Source organism: Kwoniella shivajii, chromosome 9 (assembly GCF_035658355.1).
Source record: "Kwoniella shivajii chromosome 9, complete sequence".
In the NCBI taxonomy this organism is placed as follows: domain Eukaryota; kingdom Fungi; phylum Basidiomycota; class Tremellomycetes; order Tremellales; family Cryptococcaceae; genus Kwoniella; species Kwoniella shivajii.
In genome coordinates, this window is record NC_085916.1 from 385,165 (window position 1) to 405,053 (window position 19,889).

Here is a 19,889-nt window from a genome sequence, read left to right on the forward strand (position 1 = left end):
TATACCTCAGAGCGACAGCCCTTCTCTTCCCAAATCAAAAATTCTATCTATTGAGCTTGTCCTAACATTACATTACCATTACCTCTTCTACCTTTTGGCGCATCTTCAAGCACGAAACTATTCATGCTATTTAAACTCATACTGTTTTTGACTAAGTTATCATTATGATCGTTATTTGACGGATTTGGATGAGATCCAGGTACTGGTTTTCGTTTGATACTTCTTGGACTGGCTGGATTATCAGTACCGACAGTCGATTGAGATGCTGGTGGTATCGGTGGTGGTGGTATAGCATGATGTGATGGATCTCTACCGTGCCCTAACGAAATATGCTGTGTTTGAGATTGTGATTGTGATTGCGATTGCGACTCGAACGATGTCGAATGTACAAGAGAAGAAGTTATTGGATCTGAAATCTTGATTGAACTTGATCCGTCAATTGAAGGATTTCTCTTGGAGGATTTGGTATGATTTCTACCAAATCCAAATATCCTAGAAGCGAATTTCCCTTTACCACTTCCACTTCCACTCCCATTCCCAACGCTATTTGTAGGATTTGATGGATCTTCATGAGGGGTTGAAAGTGGAGGACCGAAATCAGTCATATTGGAAGTGGAAGATAAAGTAGGGATAGAACTTGGTGATGAAACACTTCTAAACCCGTTTTCTCTTAATCCTGTGAAAGTAGATTCTGATTCAGGTGGAATGGGTAAACCATTCTTGAATAGACCAACAGTCACATTATCTTTTCCTCCTACAGTAGAAGCCAGAGGCAGAGGTGGCGAAGCTAGAGTTGAGTTATTGATCATCGAATCATTCCCATGTTTCCACATTACGTTGAGATTTTTAGCTGACATCTGACTTCTCAATCCTTTGAATTTGATACTTCCTGATCTACGTGGTTTCTTTTCCTCAGGTGATGAGATCCCACCATTACCACTCAGTCCACCTCCTGGACTTTGACTGTTTACATTTGCAGTAGGTGGTGGAGAACGATGGAGGAAATCAACTAATTCAGGTGATAGTGTGTGTGATAATGTGCGTTGATGTTCTAATTTAGGTGAGGGTGGTCTAGCTGGTCTACGTGGTATCCATTCTGAGGAAAGTACTAGAGGAGCTGTTGAGATTTCTTGCTCAGATTGCATTCGTTGTAAGGTTTCCGTTGATATTGCTGCAGGAGAAGAAACGTTTCTTTGACTGGTTCTCGGTGTTGGTAATTGTGGTCTGGCAATATACTCGTGAATCGTTGGCGATCCAGGTGACGATTGATGAGGTACAGCTGGCCATGCAGCTTTAGGTGGTTGTACATCATCCTCTCTTGCAAAGCCTTTCTGCTCTACAGATTTGGTAGTATCCTCTTCGGATTCTGGCAATGTCGGAGCATGGATTGTGGATCCAAAGGTACCATTTGATTTTGCTGAATTCGGCACAGAATTTTCGCTTTCTCGGTCGATCGTCAAGTTAGGAGACGTGAAACCACCCGCTAGTGGAGATGGTGTCGCTTTGGATGTAGTCCGTTTGGGCACAGCTGGTAAGGTTAGGTTGGCAACTTTCGCAGCCATACGAGGGGTCAAGAGTCGAGGTGACGTAAGTCGAATTTCTCTTGGTGACAATTGTCGCATCACTGAATTGGAGTACCGTGAGCATAGGGATCGTAACACCATGAGTTTAGATGACAGTCAGATGAGGATTCATCATTATCACTCACTTTTCTCAAGATCGTCCAGCTGTTCAGCCATGACTATACCACTACCTCTTTTATCCAATATCTCCTGAACTTTTAATCTTGTCGAATGATCCAGTTCTACAAGTTTCTCTTCTGGGGCCAAGTTAATGGGACTCGCTAGTAGGTCATCCTCCAGCGGTTCCGGTTTCAAAAGGCCAATTCCGTCATTGATCATCTCCTCTTGATCAATATCATCTTCACCATCTGCAAATTCGTCAAAAGTCGCTATGGTAGATTTGACGTTGTCGTTGTCATTCGCTCTTAGATATTTTCTTTCAGGTGATGGTCTATTGGTATCCATTTCTCTTAGGAATCTAGGTCTTCCATCTGTTACTTTATTTACTAATGATAACTCTTTTATTCCATTACCTCCTGAATCAGCTGTTAGAGATCTCTTATGTCTACCACTTCTACCCGATTTATGGAAATTTTCAAACCATCTAGCTTCATCCAAATCTATGTCGAATTCTATCGTTCCTACAATCGGATTGGGAGTGGAAGAGATGGAGAAACTCGTGCCTACTGATGCGAGTGTGGGAGGCAGAATTGCGGAAGAAGAAGATATAGATGGGTGTGATGAATGCGTTAAACCTGGAGGTGGATCTGTTGACATTGACCTAGGTTTTGGTTTATGCCCTAAGCTGGAAGGATGAGAAGATGATGATTTCAGATTTGCCAAGGATAGGGGACTGGGAGGATATTGTAGTGCGGACTCTGAAGAAAAAGAATCGCTATTCTTCATTGGTGTTTGTGAGGGTGTGGATGATCGTGTATTCGTTCCTCCCGAAGATGTCGGCATGAGATGTGCTGAGAATAGGGTTGACCAAGTGGAAGATGATATCTGAGGTCCGGAAGGTTCGTCTCCTTCAGATGAATACGTTGAAGCAGCAGAAGAAGTCGATCCCTGTCTTCTGCCTGATCCCGGTATGACCAGATATATACCTAGTCCAATGGTTGAGGGCAGCCCATATTCCCTCGCTATACAGACTAACATCGAACCTAAAGTAGGCTGAAGTGGCAATAATCTTCCTCTTCTCCATTTCTTATTCCTCTGATGAGATTGTTCGGGTGATACAGCTGGGTTGGGCGATAAGAGACATAAGGGCGGTATGACAGAGAGTAAGAATGGTGTTGGCCGAGTTGGAGGTTGAGAACTTAATAAAGGTGATAATCTCCCTCTCGGGTTCGGTAGTAAGGTAGGTGATATGGCTGAAGATGAAGATGGACTTGATGGAGATGGACGTTGTAAATTCGGATTTGGAGATGTATTTGGATCATGTTGAGGTAAATTTGGTATTATTATACCAAATGATTGTGCTATTCTACCTAGTTGATGAGGTGGTAATGGGTTTTTAGGTGGACCGTAACGTTTTTCTATCTCTTCATTGTGATCTTGAGTGATTTCATCTCCGAATGTGATTGATGGATATACACGTAATTCAGGCTCAGGTGTATTAATAGCTTTTCCTTTTCCTTTCCCATTGCTTTTTGATGAGGATGAGACGTTCTTTCTGCTTTCGGTGGGTGATGAAGGTGTCGTACTTGAACTAGCTTGACGAGAAGGATATGAAGCTGAGTAATCATCGAATGAAGATGAAGGTGTGGATAACGCCGAAGGTGATGGTCGAGTAGTGGGTCGAGATGGCCATGCGAGAATAGGCGAGGTTATAGCAGGTGCTGTTGATCCGTTATGTGGTAAAGACATTTTGCCTGATACGAACAAAGATTATAAGTATTCATGAATCTGGATGATATAGGTCATTAAGGATATCTTTGGTGAACTCTACTGAAAGGAATATCAGTGATCGATTCCTTACGTCTTGTATACGAATCAAGGCTCGTTCTTGTTGCACATGTAAATAAATAAGCACGGGGTAGAAGGTTTCCTCCCAAGCTAGTCTATTGTTTCCACTGTAGTACCTGCGTCATTTGTGGATGGAACAAAGGATGTTTCTTGGTGAAGGTGTGACGATGAATGTACGGTGATCTGACTGCAATGTTCCCCTTTGGATGTGGATGTTGGTATATTGTTGTTGTTATTTGTTATTGTTTACACATAGAATGAGAAACAAAAGAAGGGGAATTTTGAAAAAGTCGCGTCGTCGATGAAACTGCAAAAGGGGGGAGTGGGGTCTGTGCGCGTCTCAAGTACACGTGGGGATTGATAACTACGAGTAAATTATATAGGTGATGCTGAACCAGATGATGATGATGATGATGGTGATGATGAGGAGAAGCCAGATCGCAACCAGAGCAATAACAAAGACATGTCATTCCTCACGGCAATGGGAAACATGTGTCAGATGTGATCATGAGCATGCACACGATATCCCTATCGAAACTTCTTTCCCAACTGATGAGATGGCATGAACGTTTAAAATCCGCCACCGTACCCGGATAATCTCGTTAAGCATTATTGATAGAAACAAGGCACCCGCGCTCATTTGACCATCTCTTTTGTCTGTATTATTGTTACACGCCAACTAGTCGTGTTTCATCTTTCATCTTCAACCGATCCAGGTCTTCCGATCCTTCTTGAGAGCCCAAGTAGCGCAGTAGTAGATCGTACTCATCATCCTTACATATACCTGTAGTACTGCGACTGTTCCTATTCTCATCAATTGAACGTCAACAGATGTTAGCTCAATTAGGACATTTACCTCGATTCGTCAGATTGACATTATTGGTGACGACATTGATCGTAATCCCGACTCTATACCTACTTTACCCGACTACCGAGAGATTACCTTCACCAGGCGAGGTCCAATCCGGTGGAATTGACAGTGAACATTGGAGGAATCCGATACAGCCTAATTTAGATGGATCAAGTGTTAAAGAGGAAGTGAGAGAATGGGAAGATGAATTACCCCTTGGTGATCCAAAAAATCACGAAAGTAGTTCATGGGGAGGACTGAGTGAAGAGACTTTGAACGGTGGAGTCATAATGCCTAAACTAGGAAATGAGACAGCCAAGTAAGCTATTACTACTTCTTATGCACGCATGAGTGATATAGATGGAAAAGCTAACTCCCAAATTGTAGAGCGGAATTAGGTAGATCAGCTTGGAAAGTCTTACATCTCATGACATTACGCTATCCCGATGTAAGCACTCTTGTTTATTGTCACCTGATCAAAATATCAGCTCTGCAGATCCCAAGTCAAACTGACAGAATACATATGACGCAGGAACCAAAAGAAGGTGATCGACAAGCTTTGAAATCGTTCTTCCACCTATTCTCAAGATTATATCCATGCGGTGAATGTGCGACTGAATTTCAAAAATTGCTCAAAGAGTATCCACCTCAAGTGAGTTACTTGCATCCTTGCTCTTGCGAAATTCTCCTCATTATGTCCTACCTTTCTTCCATTGTATGATCGATACTGACCTATCGAATTGTCAATAGACATCCTCACGTAAATCAGCTTCATTATGGTTATGTCATGTCCATAATTTAGTCAATGAAAGACTAGGCAAACCCGAATTTGATTGTTTGACTTTAGACGAGACATATGACTGTGGATGTGGTGAAGAAAGTTCTACGATAAGTTCCGCAATACCTAAGGAGACTGGTAAGATCCAAGTGGATGAACGTGAAGATGGGAGGGGATCTCAAGAACAGGCAATAGGGGCTGTACATCCTAGTTTCGAATCAGAGGATGATACGGACCAGTACAAATCAGATGAAGGCGATCACGAGTTGAAATTCGAACAGGAACAGGATCAGTCAAGGAACCAAGAAGAAAATGAAAATCTGATACATGGAGATGGTCACATATGAAAGATGTTCAAATAGTTGTATATATATTGTATGCATATACCGATATTGAATTTAGAATCTGCATGTTCTTCATACAAGGACAAGGGAAATCATGGGAACGATCCAAACTTTGGGGTGATGTAGTATTCAGCTTGAGTATATTGGAGCCGACATACATTCTATTTTCTCAGCTTATCTTTATCTTACAAACACCGTTCTCTTCGTTCTATGTACAATTCCATAATGCTATTTTACTGCGGAGCTTAGAGTCTACGCTTCGATGGAAGGTAATTTAGCTGAATCGTCAACGACTTCTTGAGAATTGATAACTTTTCCTGTTTTAGCTATCTTGGCAGTCACTTCTTCGAAAGGGGGTAACGAAGGACCCCAAATCAGGACTTGCTGAGTAGGGAGGGAGATGTGGTATGCGTTAGCTGTAACATTAAGGAAGAGCACGATTTGATTTTTGACGATTTGTGTAATTGGGTGGGTTTGAGAAGGATTGACGGGAGTCAGGTGGAATTGAATCGGCCGAGAGCGAGGAAAAGCAAAAAGCAGACGGGAGAAATGGGATGCGATGTAATGATATCCATCAGCTCTTCATCATATATCAAGTGGCGATAACATGGTATCAAGCATTGATGTTGCGACGGGATGCTCACGAAATTGGATGTTCTTTCCTAATACTCTGTTAACAGCACCTGAACAACCAGTACATGTCATCTTGACATTATAAGAGTATGCAGGTGCAGTAGGCTTGGAGCCAGGAATTGAGTTAATGATATTGAGGTTTGCGGGCTACGTTCACAATTCCATGATCATCAGTAAATGATACGTCTGTTGAACTGACAAGGGTTTTATTTTGATGGACTACAGAGAGAATTGGGAAGAGTATGGCTTACAGCTGCCATGTTAATAGATAGATGAGAGTTGAATTGTTGGTGAGGTTATTTCTTGAGATGGCTTCTCTACGTTGTACTTTAAAAAGATAGGTGAATTAATATATATATTCAAACAATGCACTTTCTATATACCTCTGTTGTTGCTTATTCATTCTCTCTATTCTCTCATCAAGCACATCATCGTCGTCAACAACAAGACTCTCTTCCTCTCCAAGTTACGTGTCAAAGGCGGAATATGCCGAAGTTGCATTTAATTCAATGAACAGTTAGTTGGGTGGCGAATTTTGATTTTGATCTGTTTCGGCCGGAAATGGCATTTTCTCCTTATGCAGTAGTGCAACACAGTCATGACTTCGATCACCAATGGCAATCTGACATGATCCCATGTATCTTCAATGGAATAATGTGTAGGACAATGGGCAGCTCGATGGTTGCAGTGACACGCGGATCACCTTTTAGTTGTCATTTCGTTCACTGCAGCTGACATGTATACCCGATGCGAAAAATTGGTTAAACTCCCCCATCGTTAGAAAGAGTCTTTCCTTTCGTTCACGAGATGTTGGGGGTCATTAAATAGGGGTCACTAAATAGGGGTCACTAAATAGTGATTGGCGCTTTGCATCCTTTGGACCTCTCCTCCCAAGTGGGCAAGGATCTTCATCGGGGAGAATAACGTGGGAGGCGATGCGGGATTGTTTTCCAGAACAGAATAGTTTTTTCGGGTTGAAAGTTGTCTTCCCAGCTATCCGCATTACGTGCAATAAGATGAAAGGTTTCCCCTTCCCAGAGAGAGAGGGCGCAGTACTCTGAATGTAAGCCAAATCAGTCTTCTCCAACTCACTGTCTGTGGTAAGTAAGAAGGCGTTGTTTTTCCTTTCAACTTCTACTCATTATTCGTACAGCGGACTGAATTTGTCTTCTCATTCGAACGAGAAATGCAGTGTTCATACGTCCTTTCAGTATCACTCCAACAAAGTATCCTTAGCGCGAGCTACTCCAATCCGACTCTGTGTTCAGCCAGAAAACGATGACGATGACGATCAGAATGAGTGTCAGCAGTGACTTCTTTCGCGCTCAGCCCGTTTGCCAAAACGAAGACCGGCATGAAGGAAAAATTTGACTCAGCAAATCTCAGTCCATTGTCATTCAGAAGACTTTCACGTGTAGAGCGGTAGCGACGCGGTCTGTCAGATTTTTTTTGGCAAAGAAGACCTTGTCAGACTGATAAGTAGGTTCAGCGGACAAAGACATAAATGGCCCGATTGAGCATACCAAATTCTATTAATCAAACATTGTCCACAATAAACGACTTCGCGCCTACAATCATCAGCTTTTGATCTCATTAGCTGGTTCGTCATACAGACATACGAGTATGACTTAGGGACAGATATCAAGATGTCTGCTGAATCGTAAGTCTAAGTGGAAAGCACATCGATACCTCATCTGCTCCAATCAGGCTGTGTCATCAGCGGAATCGCGGTGGATCCACCTAATTCGTCTCTTTGATATCGATAGTAAACAACAATCGAACGATTCCCAGGCGAAAGACGCTCTTCAGCCCAAGGCTGCCAGCCCAATGAGGTCTGTAGACATATTCAGGAAATCACTCAAAGCAAACACTGACCAGTGAGTTTTCCTCCACATCTGTTAATACAATCAACGTCAAAATCTCACCTTGGACAGAAACGATGTCCCATGTCTTTTGAGCTGAGTGTTGTTTTGACATATGATCCAGGTCCGCACTAGATGAAGCTTTCGAAAGTACTGATGAGGAAGAACCGACCGGTCAAAAATGGTATAAACGTGCTGGGACTAGTACAGTTCCTATCACCGACCCCGTTAATGCAACCAGACTTCAAGGGCTCTACGGCTATGCTGCATCCGTCTTATCTGAGAGATCCTCGAAAGCCGAGTAAGCTCTTCTGACTTCTGACTGAGTCGATATGATTTCACACTGTGAATAATCAATTGGCTGATAAGACCCGAATCTTTTCATTGACATATCAGCCCAACCAGACTGGTCAATAGATTCTTGGACAGCTTAAGTCAAAGCGAGAACAAGGAAGACCTCGACGATGAGACTTTGAAGAGGATGATCGAACTTGATGTCGAGAGTAAATATAGCAAGAGTACTAGAGGATAAATACGTCTTCAAGGCGGGCCCACTGCAATTAGCTAGTGATGAATTTAAACTGCGTCTTTTCTTTTCTTTGGCTTGTGATTTCTCGGGGATGCATCTAACTTATCAAATGGAATTCTGCGAGCACAAAGCTGTCTTCAACTTCGTAACTAGTTCATAACTTCCATATATTCGCATCAATATGGTTACGAGAAGATGTGAAACATATTGTATAATGAGCCAGATGTCTCGGGGACTTTGAGGGGTGGGTGACTGGATAGTTGCGCAAGGGGATTGCCACTTGTAGTAGTTCCACAAGGTAGTTTTTGGTACGTCACCTCCACGTGGTGATATATATTCCTGTAAACATGTAACTTATCCAAATATCCCCTAATTATGATCATTTGGTTATATATATACTCGCATGTTATATCGTAAGAGAAAAAAAAGGTTACTTTATCGAAAAAATAGATAGATACATCATTGTTTACAATAATATAGTCAGTCATCATTCCGTTACTCGGGCAAGAACCTTCAGCTCAGCACTTCAGAATATATCACTCAGTACTTGTCTTTGAGGACTCCTCGTTCAAACCGATCGATCCTAAACAATAAGAGCAAATATCATAGTGTAATTGGGGACCCGACCACTATGTCACTTTTAGCTTCATCACTAGCTGGAGCGAATTATATGACTTCGAATAACGAAGATAGGGAATCAGCTACGAACGGTGCTGCCGAGGTATGTTTCTGGCATTTCAACCAATAGCATGCTGGATTATACAATACCTATTCAGAAACGAGATAATGCTAATCCTGCAATATGTAATACAATTTTCAGTTCACACGAAGGAAGAAATGGCCCGAGATATTACTAAAGGAATTAGTGGGAGGATCCATATTTTGCTTGAAACCTGTTATGACTAGAAAAGGTAGTGAACCGCACAGTGGGACCTCATGGAGCTGGAAAGTAGGTGATATTCCACCGTATCATGAGAGTGAGAACGAGGTGCTGATAGACTTACTAGATCATTTACAGTTCTCCTGCTGTTGGCGAGATGTTAGGTCAAAAGCCCTCCGAGTTGGAAGGTAAAGATTTCCTTGATTTCGTGTTTGGTGAGTTTGAATTAAAGGTTTTCTTTCATAGCAAAAGACCCCCAGTCACTAACTGCAATGTAATTGTCGATCTTGATAGCCGCGGACCATCCTCAAATCCAAACATTCTTTCATCACCTACTAACACCTTCATTACCTCATCACGCATCATCTTCGACGACCATAACAACATCATCCAATTCACTTGAGAGATCCAATCCGAACTCAAATCTTTCCCCTACGCAGGGAGATTCTCAAACCACATATGTCAGAATGATCTCTGCTTCTTCCGACAGTTCTCCCGGATCAGGAACAGGTTCATCGTCGAATGATTCATCAACAAACGCACATACACCTTCGAAGAAAGTAGGACCTTTGGTATGGGAATTAAGAGCACATGCAAGCGGTCTAGGTGATGAACTACCAATTCAAGGTACTGAAAATCTGGGACCTTCAACAGGTCAAGGTACCGTAGTTCAACATAATGGCGATAATGCAATGAAAGGTAAAGCGATTTGGGTAATGGGCAGAAAAGTTGGTGAAAACGTAACAGAAGTTGAAAGTAGTGGTAATAGTGGTAGTGGTAACAGTAATAGTAACAACGGTAATAGCAACGGAACTGGAAATAACCAATCGTAAGTTCTTAATCCAAACTACTTTGTGTCATTTTTCTAAGATTCAAGGTCTTCCAGCTGATCGTATCTATCCGCCTTTCCTTTTAGTCTCGATGCATTTCTGGAATTGAAATTGGAAAATGAGAAATTGAGAGAGGAATTGAGAGAACTTCAATTAGATCTTGATGAAGAATTACCAAGTATGTCTCTTTTCCAAATCACCGACACTGTGATAGTCTTACAAGTAAGCCGATTTACTGACCTTGTTCTTAATTTTGCAGCACGAAAATCTTCATTGGGAAATAATACGTCCCCTATAAAAATGCATCCCTATCAACTATCTTCCTCACCTTCTTCTGCTGAAACGTCACCATCATCTTCAAGATCATCTTCACCCACAAGAATAGCATCTTCATCCACTAAACCAAAAGCTAAAACCGGTAGACCACCAAAAGAAGGTAAAGAGAAAGAGAAGAAACGTAAAAAGTCTACTGCAGGCACAGGGAAAGAAGGTGAAGGGATGCATGTATGTGTTACTTGCGGTAGAACAGATAGTCCAGAATGGAGAAAAGGTCCTCTAGGTCCAAAGACATTATGTAACGTGAGTGAAAATTCATCAATCTCGATTTCGTATAATGGTCGTCTAGTATCGTCGTGCTGATTCGTTATGCACTTGGACTCGACAGGCTTGTGGTTTGAGATGGGCTAAAAGGAACTCAACTCAGCCGACAAGAAAGGATAAGAAACCGAACGTTGGGAAGAATTGATTCGAAAAAGGATAAAAGGGGCGAATTTGGGCCAGTCTATATAGTCTGAACAGGTTTCGACCGTCATGTTTCTTCAGACAGAGCATTGAAACACAGTCTTACACAGTTCTAGGTTCAGGGGGAAATGCCAATCTCGTCATGGGATCAAGACGATCTCCCAGTGATTTATGCGGATATAGGGAGGTACGGTTGTCAATGTATCATCAAAATTGCTTCGTCGTTATATTGAAATCAGGTATTTTGTATAAATAGTAGCTATACAAAAGTCTTCGTAACATAGTGACATACATATGAAGTCGATGCGATTCCTTGCTTCACTTTGTTCAATGAGCCTCGGTAAGATTCAGACTTTGACAGCTCTTGACCAATCTGGCAATCCGGCATTCTCTTTCCAACCTCTCCTTCTACCTAAACCGAGTTCATCATTCAGTGCTTGACCAACTTTTAGTTCTTCGATATCGATTCCTGTAGTAGCTGCAACTTCGACTTCTGAAGTCTCTAATTCCTCTTTGTAGATTTCACCTCTGCTTGAAGATATCGATACGAGTGTATCGTATGATTCTCTCGTTATTTCCTGAGAAGACGTTTTGAGTGAACTAACAAAAGTCAAATTCAAGATGTTAGCTTTATCAATGACTGTATCATTTTTTTCCTATTTTGCAAGGCGACACATGTGTTCGTTGTGTGAAACGTCAATAAAAGGAAATCGAGAACTTACCCAGCTAAAGATCCGCCCACCCAACTCATCAAGCCAGTTGACCATCTGGGAGCTTTGCCTCCGTTGAACCCTTCGGATCCATCAAGTGGTGCAGGATCATTGATGATAGCTAATTTACTTGCTAATCCATATATTTCTTGGTAAGGCTCTTGATTCCGCTTTCTCCAAAGGGATGTTTCCTCTTTCCGACCAGCTAAAGTGTTCAAAGGTGATCTGATAGGCTCATTCATCGATAACGGAGGCGGTAAAAGATGATGCAATAATGATACACGTATACGAGGGATAAAGCCAGGAAGAGAGGCTGTACCTCCTGCGACGAGCAGTGATGAGATGAACGTGGAACGTAGGTCGATTGGTAGCTATCGTATCACAGCTGTCAGCGACAATCTGACCCGCAGAGATCCTTGTTTACGCTAGCTTACCTTTAGTAAGCAATCCAAAATCAATGTAGGAACCGATCGATCTTCAGATCCATCTTCATCATTCAACAGGATCTCCGCGACTCTTTCCCTTATCCACCCAGGAACAATAATGGTCGCTGGACCTAAATTTGCCTTGGTTGATAAACGGAATGACATAGCTTTTGCACTTGACGAATTCTCATAACGTCTTTTCCACTCTTTCGCTATTCTTGTCGAGTCTCCATCCTCCCACAAATTTGGGGAACTGTGCTCTTCCGTATCCACATCCATCGATTCATCCTGTTCGAGGGCAAGGTTTTCTTTTTCGACGAAACATCCTTCGGTGAGAACCGTTTCTATGAAATGATCACTAAGTATATCCTGGGGTACACCTGGGGAACGAGGCCGATCATCAATATCACCTAGAGACGAAGGAGGGGGAATGTATATTGCGCAATGGTGAAGTAATGTACGAAGATGGTTATGCAATCTTCGACCTGCTGAAGGAGTGGATTGGGCCAGGGTATATAACGGACGAGAATGATATACCTATAAGTCTGATTTAGCGTGAGGTTGACTAGGGATCGAGCAAGTGACATACAGGTGTTATAGTAGTTTCTAACCAACCGATATCTACCACCAAGCCTGTTATCCTCCCACATGCAGCCAAAGCTAATAGGCTTGAAGAGGTAAATGATACGCTCGGAACCTAAATATTCGCATTGATTAGACGAGATCATCTGTAATTAGGTGAGAATTATCATACATACTTGCAAATTATCAAATAAAGCTCTCGCAATATGTTCTTTCACTCCTATCGGTAGATAAGTATTTTCCAATATTATGATCTTACGAGCCTTAGGGTCTGTCATCAGATGTCTAGACACAATAGATATCAGCTCAGACTGCATGCGACCAGGGATGATATCGAATGCTGACATACCTGACGAACGTTTCTCTCAATTTCTTGATTACTCTAACTCCTACCAGCCTATCTCCCTCTGATCTACTTCCATTGACACCTCTCATCCGAGAAATATCCAAATCCCATGCTTCTGTGGATAACGTATCTACGGAATCTGCTTCGTCCAGGGCGTAAAAGACAAATCTGGGTTCTGGTTCACCCGAAAATCCAACTTTCCATATCCGTGATCCGGGGCTTATCAACATCTTGTCAGCTAGCTATCTTGATGCAAGGACCACTAGAAATTGGCTCACTCAATCACTACTCTATCTTCTATACCATACAGTGAGTGCCTTCTTGAGCTCTACAACGGAGCGTTAGTTGTGTAGTTGCTGGAATTCCGCCAAGTGACAGACAACTCACATATGCTGGAGAAGCGCCTGCTGGTCTTGCTCTACTGGGTCCGGCCTCTGCAGATACGGCAAATGCAGCTCGTTTCGTCGGGGTCGTTATTGATGCAGCGGAAGGCCCTGGTACCAGACCAGTTTCAGAGCCGCTCATTCTGTTTCTGAGTAATTGCTCTCGGTGTCAGTGTCAAATCATGAATTATAATCAACAGGGAGATTTGATTTCTTTTCAAACTAAGTTACTTGAACGCGTTTCAGAAAGAGTTGAGTTTTCCCATAACATGGTATTTAAATCAGTGGCCCATTTTACAGCAAAAGTTGAAATGGGATTTTTTAGGTGCCTTAATCTCAGAATTTTGAAAGATTCACAAAGATAATTTACCCACAGCGATGTATCTTTCAACCTCACTTGTAGACTTCTTACCATATCTTTCTTGACATAACGAAGATTAGTCCAGTTCAAGGCTAGATAACGTATATATATAGCCATGGCGATCCAAAACAACAAGCGATTTCCGCAGGATGCTGAGTCATCTCAACCCAAAAAACCAAGGACGGGCGGTGAGGGAAGTTCAACCTCAGTCCCTGCTTCAACACCGAGACCTGCTCCTACGTTTACGTCTGCGTTGAAAGAGGAAGAAACTGATTTCCCTCGTGGAGGAGGATCTAGTTTGACTCCATTGGAACTCAAGCAGACCAGAGCCGAAGGAAGGAGAGAAGCTGAAGAAGAAGCGAAAGCAGAGGTGAGCTTCCGCTCACACATATTTCCACGGAGCATAGCTGACGATTTTTGGGTTATTTAGGCCGCTTCTCAAGGTAATCAGCGGAAAAAGAACATGAGTGAGAGGCAGATCAAAAGATTGAAGAAGAATGAAGTGAGAACGAAATCCAAGACTGATGAGGATACAATCCGTGAGTTACCTTTTCAGTGAGATTTATACTGTGAATCGCTAATTAGCCTATATCACACCTTTAGGAGTCGAGATCTTGAATTACAAAAGACTTGTGCCGGGTACTCATGTTCTCGCTCGAGTACATACTATCCTTCCACTTCATCTCATCTTATCCCTTCCCAACAACTTACTCGCCCACGTGCCCATCACCGAAATCTCTACCACACTTACCAACCTTCTCACAGCGGAAGAAGCCATGTCTGTAGATTCAAATAAAGAAGAAGAGGACGAGGAGGAGGGATCGGATTCAGATTCTTCCGCACCTGATTTATCACAGCTTTTCTACCCAGGCCAATACTTCCCAGCTAAAGTAGTCAACTTATATCCTACTGCAAGTCAATCTTTCGTATCTCAATATCCAATGACCGAAACTACAAGATTAGCAGCTAGAGTTGAAGTTACTCTCGTGCCCGAGAAAGTAGCAAATGAAGTATCTAAAAAAGATATAGAAAAAGGTTATTTCTTAGTTGGAGAAGTCAAGAGTGAAGAAGATAAAGGTTATACTGTTGGTATCGGTTCGAATCCAGACGAAGGATCTGCGCTGGATGGTTGGATCAGTAAAGAAGAGGTCGAAAAGCATGTACCTTGTAAGTCTAGCATCTTCAAGTGCCATCTTGTATCATGATGGGAGCTGACAAGGCGTTTTTACTGGAATATAGCCAAATCACTGATACCCGGTCAACTTCTACCTGCGACTGTATCTTCTCTCACTGCCGGAGGAAGGGTTGTTCAACTTTCTCTCGATCCCCTCGAGCTCACTCGAAGTACAATAAGCGAAGTTTCAACAGTTGGCTCGTTAACTCCCGGTCATCTGATAACGGCTCTTATTACCGCTGTCGTACCTTCAGGATTAAATGTGAAGGTCGGTGGATTCTACGATGGTACTATAGATCTAGCGCATTTGCCATTAGGAGATGACGATATAGAGGAGAAGTACAAGATTGGTAAAAAGGTATGTCAGCTTTTAACTCCGCATTCGTACCCAAAGAACAAGAAAGTAACCATGTATACAGGTTCGTGCTAGAGTGATATACGATAACCTTGCTACCACACCGGCAACATTCGCTCTTTCTGCTCTTCCCCACGTTGTCGGTTTGACAAGTCCCAAAAAGGAGGGCGAGGACGTACCATTGGAACATGCTATCACTATCGGCAAGATGTATCAGAGCGTGAAAGTAGTCAGAGTCATTCCGGACTGGGGTGTACTCTGTAGAACAAGTGATGGTTTGGATGGGTTCTGTCATGTAAGTCCCCACACATCGTTCCGTCGTAAAATATCGTTCTAAGGCTGTTCATGTATGCTACAGATCAGTCACCTTTCCGATGAACGTGTATCCATACTATCAACCGGTACCGGTCAATACAAAGCTGGTACACTCCATAGAGCAAGAGTGATAGGACACTCACCATTGGATGGTGTGCTATTACTCTCTTTCGAACAAAAGGTCCTTGACCAGACTTTCATGCAAGTTGGCGAACTCAAGATAGGTCAAGTGCTCAAGGTCAGTCGAGTCGTACTGCTGCTGTTGAGAAGGATCTGTTCAAGCTGACTACCATCTAAATTTAGGGTACTGTTCACCGACTATCTGAAAGAATGCTTTTCATATCCCTGTCCGGTTCAGTAGATGGTATTGTCTTCCCAACCCATTACGCCGATATCAAACTCAAACATCCCGAGAAGAGATTCAAAGTAGGATCGAATGTTAGGGCTCGTGTTTTCGCCATAGAAGAAGCTCGAAATAGAGTAGTGTTGACGCTGAAAAAGACTTTGGTAGAGTCGACAGATGCTATACCCCAAGGATTTGGAGATGTCAAAATTGGTCAAGTCACACCTGGTGTCATCGTCAAGATCATGGAGAAAGGATGCATCGTTGATTTATTCGGAAGCATCAAGACCTTTATGCCTCTATCAGAGTCAAGGTATGTATGATTCTGCTGAGCACTGATGTAAAGCGTTACTGACGGTATTCTGTTCAAAGTCCAACTTTCGTCAAAAACCTCAATGACCTATTCTACGTCGGTAAATCAGTCACAGTGCGGGTACTTGATGTCCAGCCCGAAAACGAACGAATCGTAGTATCAGCCAAACAAGCTTCGCCTAATGCTATAACGACTGCAGCTGAAAAATTACAAGTAGGCGACGCAGTTTCAGGAACTGTCTCGGCAATTCACGAAGAACAGGTCGTCGTCAAGCTCAACGAATCAGGCCTTACCTCGTTATTATCTTTGAGTAACTTATCAAATCAACGACACATGGGAATTGACGAATTACGATCTACATTGAAGACAGGTGATACGATTGATGATTTAGTTGTGGTTTCTAAGAACCCTGTTTCAGGATTGATTATTGTCAACATCAAAAAAGTTAATACTGCTCCCACCAAGACAAAGACTAAGAAAGAGAAGAAGGAAGAAGTCGCTTCAGGAATTTCAAGGAATGTTAAAGCTATTGATGAAATTCAAATTGGACAAATCCTCACTGGAACTGTCATTGAACACACTGAAAGAGGGACAATGGTTCAGTTACCGAATCGACTACGAGGTAGAATACATCCTCTCGATGCTGTAGATGACCTTTCATCACTTGTAGACGGTCACGGACCTTTTGCTGTCGATCAAGAGATCAAGGTTTACGTGTTAGGAATCAATAAGCAAAAGAAAGCTATAGACCTTTCTTCAAGACCTTCTCGAACTACTCCTGGAAGTCAAGTTCAAGATAAGGAACTTGTCAATGTAAAAGGTCTCAAAGAAGGTCAAAGTGTAAGAGGGTTAGTGAAAAACATAGCTAGTCATGGTGTCTTCGTCAGTCTTGGAAGAGAAGTTACTGCCAGAGTAATGATCAAAGAGTTATTCGATGAGGTGAGCATCTGCCCGCCTTCTGTATGAATGACTAAGCTAATTCGGTATGCTAGTTCGTTAAAGATTGGGAATCTCGTTTCGAGGTAAACCAGCTCGTCATTGGTAAAATCATCAGGTGCGCTATTCTCTCTTATCTTCCACTCAAGATGCGACTTTTGATACTGACTTATACTGAGTAGTGCCGACGAGAAGAAGAACTCTGTCGAAATGACTTTCCGTAAATTCCCTGCTAAATCGACCAAAAAAGAAGTCAAGTTAGGTCTGAGCGATTTCGAAGAAGGTCAAAAAGTCGTCGCAGAAGTCAAGAAGGTGAGCATTTCAGCGTTAGGGGCAATATATCTGGCAGATACTGATTGAATGGTCATAGGTCGAAGCCTATGGTATCTTCTTGAGAATAGAAGGGAGTGACGTCTCTGGATTATGTCATAAATCAGAGGTAGGTTCTTAATATCACTATCATTTGTTCTTTGGCAAACATCACTGATTGAATTGCCGGGTGCAGATATCCGATAACAAGAAACAAGATGTTTCTCAAGCTCTGAAATCATTCAGAGAAGGTGATCAAGTCAAAGCTAAAATCTTGAGCATCGATCAAGAGAAGAGGAAAATCAACTTCGGTATAAAAGCTAGTTACTTTGGCGAAGAGTTCGGTGAAGCTCAAGATGAAGATGAAGATGAGGATGAAGAGATGGATGGTGAAGCTGAAGCTGAAGAGGAGGATCAGGAAGAAGATGAAGATGAGGATGAGGATGATGAGAATGTTATCATGATGGGCAGTGATGACGATGAAGACGTCGAAGATGACGACGATCAAGAAGAAGAAGAAGAAGAGGAAGATGAGGAAGATGAGGAGGAGGAAGTCGACGAAGATGAGCAAAGTGAAGAAAGCGATGGCGAAGTTACCGAAGCTCCAATCCCAACACCCTCTGCCAAAAAGTCAGTCAACTCTACTTCAACTTCCGGTCTCGCTGTAGCAGGAGGATTTGATTGGACTGGAGAAGCCTCTAAATCCGATGACTCATCATCCGAATCCGACTCTGATGAAGAGACTGAAGTTCCAGCAATATCAGCCAAATCAAAAGGGAAATCAAAACTTGAAGATCTAACGTCTACCGCACCTGACGCTCGACCTGAATCGTCATCAGAATTCGAACGTGCTTTATTAGCTTCACCTAATTCTTCCTACCTATGGATACAATTCATGTCATTCCACTTGCAGTTACATGAAATTGAGAAAGCTAGAAAAATAGGTAGATCAGCTTTGGAGACAATCAATTATCGTGAAGAGGAAGAGAAATTAAATGTCTGGATGGCTTTGGTCAATCTTGAACTGAGTTTTGGTACACTTGATACAACAGATAAAATATTCAAAGAGGCTGCTCAATATAATGATGCTAGATCAGTTCATATAAGATATGCTGAAGCTTTACAAGCTTCTGGTAAAGATGAGGTGAGTAGAGATACTTTGACCGTTGCTATTCTACGAGATAGAAAACTGACAGTGCCGTTTTCCCACATAGCTCGTCGAAGAGATCTTCAAGAAGATAGTCAAAAAGTTCTCTCAATATCCGGATTCTTGGACTAGATTCGCTGAATTTTACCTCAAGAAAGGAGATGCAGAATCTGCTAGATCATTATTACCCAGAGCGATGAAATCTCTTGATAAACCAAAACGTGAGTTTAAACCCCTATCGCAAGGGTGTGAGGTGTCACATATAGCTTAATTATCTTCTTGATATTTACATGGTAGACGTCGAGACAATCGAGAAGATGTCACTATTGGAATTCAAATATGGTGATCACGAGAGAGGCAAAACGCTGTTTGAAGGATTAGTAGATCGTTTCCCCAAGAGATTAGATTTATGGGGAGTATACATTGATCAACTAGCCAAAATTGATGATATACAAGGTGTAAGAGGATTAGTGGACAGAGCCTTAAATCAAAAGTTGACAAGTAAAAAAGCAAAGTGAGTTTTCATCTGTCCTTTTATGCTCAAGGTCATTTAGACGGACTCTGTGACGGTTGCTCATACACGTCTGTTGATACTTTTTAGATTCTTGTTTAAAAAGCTTTTGACTATTGAACAGAGAATAGGTGATGAGAAAGGCCAAGAGAAAGCAAAGGAAAGAGCTAAAGCATGGGTCATGGAAAATACCAAGACGGAAGAAGAGGGAGAGAGCGATGAGGAAGAGGAGTAGATCAGACCAATTGATGAGCTGATCGTCGCGCATTTTTGTTTCTACTTCATTACAGTTCAGGTTCAGTATGATTAATGCATATATTGTCCATACACTATTAGTATAACAGTTGAAACTAGCAATCATCGTATGAGCTATTTGAACCCTGAGGACGAGAATTTTTTTTTTTTGTCGTGACTTGTCTCTCAGAAATGGTGATGGTACTAAGAAAAACCAACCTCTCGCTATCCGTTATAGCTGCCCAGGAGTGTCACTTGTCTGCTGTTGTTCTTGATGTATGGTGTTTCATCGATGCTTGTTCTGATTCAAGTAATAGATGTTATACTTTGTTTGACTACTACATAAACTTGATCTGGGGACTCCGCACGGACCTCTGACCGAGAACCAACATTCACGAATAACACGTCCGAATGTAATCATCGTTCATCTTGACTTGTCTTTCTTATCATGATCGTGTACGCTCCACT

General features: G+C 42.2%; 7 protein-coding genes across 7 annotated transcripts; 4 read left to right on the forward strand and 3 right to left on the reverse strand.

The window, feature by feature from the left end:
* Positions 1 to 47: 47 nt before the first annotated feature.
* Positions 48 to 3,431, reverse strand: IL334_006470 (uncharacterized protein; the record flags this gene model as incomplete). The annotated part of the gene is made up of 2 exons (XM_062938172.1): positions 48 to 1,624; positions 1,709 to 3,431. 2 exons carry the CDS (start codon positions 3,429 to 3,431, stop codon positions 48 to 50), a joined length of 3,300 nt encoding a protein of 1,099 aa, XP_062794223.1.
* A 930-nt stretch (positions 3,432 to 4,361) lies between these two features.
* Positions 4,362 to 5,505, forward strand: IL334_006471 (uncharacterized protein; the record flags this gene model as incomplete). Its single annotated transcript, XM_062938173.1, has 4 exons — positions 4,362 to 4,699; positions 4,768 to 4,828; positions 4,913 to 5,032; positions 5,131 to 5,505. 4 exons carry the CDS (start codon positions 4,362 to 4,364, stop codon positions 5,503 to 5,505), a joined length of 894 nt encoding a protein of 297 aa, XP_062794224.1.
* Positions 5,506 to 5,754: 249 nt separating this feature from the next.
* IL334_006472 (uncharacterized protein) lies at positions 5,755 to 6,395 on the reverse strand (the record flags this gene model as incomplete). The annotated part of the gene is made up of 3 exons (XM_062938174.1): positions 5,755 to 5,918; positions 6,147 to 6,282; positions 6,387 to 6,395. 3 exons carry the CDS (start codon positions 6,393 to 6,395, stop codon positions 5,755 to 5,757), a joined length of 309 nt encoding a protein of 102 aa, XP_062794225.1.
* Positions 6,396 to 7,781: 1,386 nt separating this feature from the next.
* Positions 7,782 to 8,529, forward strand: IL334_006473 (uncharacterized protein; the record flags this gene model as incomplete). The annotated part of the gene is made up of 4 exons (XM_062938175.1): positions 7,782 to 7,795; positions 7,902 to 8,012; positions 8,122 to 8,298; positions 8,394 to 8,529. 4 exons carry the CDS (start codon positions 7,782 to 7,784, stop codon positions 8,527 to 8,529), a joined length of 438 nt encoding a protein of 145 aa, XP_062794226.1.
* Positions 8,530 to 9,157: 628 nt separating this feature from the next.
* IL334_006474 (uncharacterized protein) lies at positions 9,158 to 10,981 on the forward strand (the record flags this gene model as incomplete). Its single annotated transcript, XM_062938176.1, has 7 exons — positions 9,158 to 9,247; positions 9,347 to 9,475; positions 9,534 to 9,621; positions 9,701 to 10,235; positions 10,323 to 10,414; positions 10,496 to 10,815; positions 10,901 to 10,981. 7 exons carry the CDS (start codon positions 9,158 to 9,160, stop codon positions 10,979 to 10,981), a joined length of 1,335 nt encoding a protein of 444 aa, XP_062794227.1.
* Positions 10,982 to 11,324: 343 nt separating this feature from the next.
* IL334_006475 (uncharacterized protein) lies at positions 11,325 to 13,565 on the reverse strand (the record flags this gene model as incomplete). Its single annotated transcript, XM_062938177.1, has 8 exons — positions 11,325 to 11,577; positions 11,700 to 12,058; positions 12,122 to 12,649; positions 12,702 to 12,809; positions 12,871 to 12,979; positions 13,044 to 13,259; positions 13,319 to 13,368; positions 13,428 to 13,565. The coding sequence occupies 8 exons, from the start codon at positions 13,563 to 13,565 to the stop codon at positions 11,325 to 11,327; spliced, it is 1,761 nt and encodes a 586-aa protein (XP_062794228.1).
* Positions 13,566 to 13,899: 334 nt separating this feature from the next.
* IL334_006476 (uncharacterized protein) lies at positions 13,900 to 19,422 on the forward strand (the record flags this gene model as incomplete). The annotated part of the gene is made up of 15 exons (XM_062938178.1): positions 13,900 to 14,154; positions 14,215 to 14,323; positions 14,388 to 14,951; positions 15,024 to 15,316; positions 15,378 to 15,608; positions 15,672 to 15,866; positions 15,932 to 16,284; positions 16,344 to 17,223; positions 17,277 to 17,338; positions 17,403 to 17,532; positions 17,591 to 17,659; positions 17,726 to 18,673; positions 18,744 to 18,897; positions 18,974 to 19,190; positions 19,278 to 19,422. 15 exons carry the CDS (start codon positions 13,900 to 13,902, stop codon positions 19,420 to 19,422), a joined length of 4,605 nt encoding a protein of 1,534 aa, XP_062794229.1.
* Between the last annotated feature and the right edge of the window lie 467 nt (positions 19,423 to 19,889).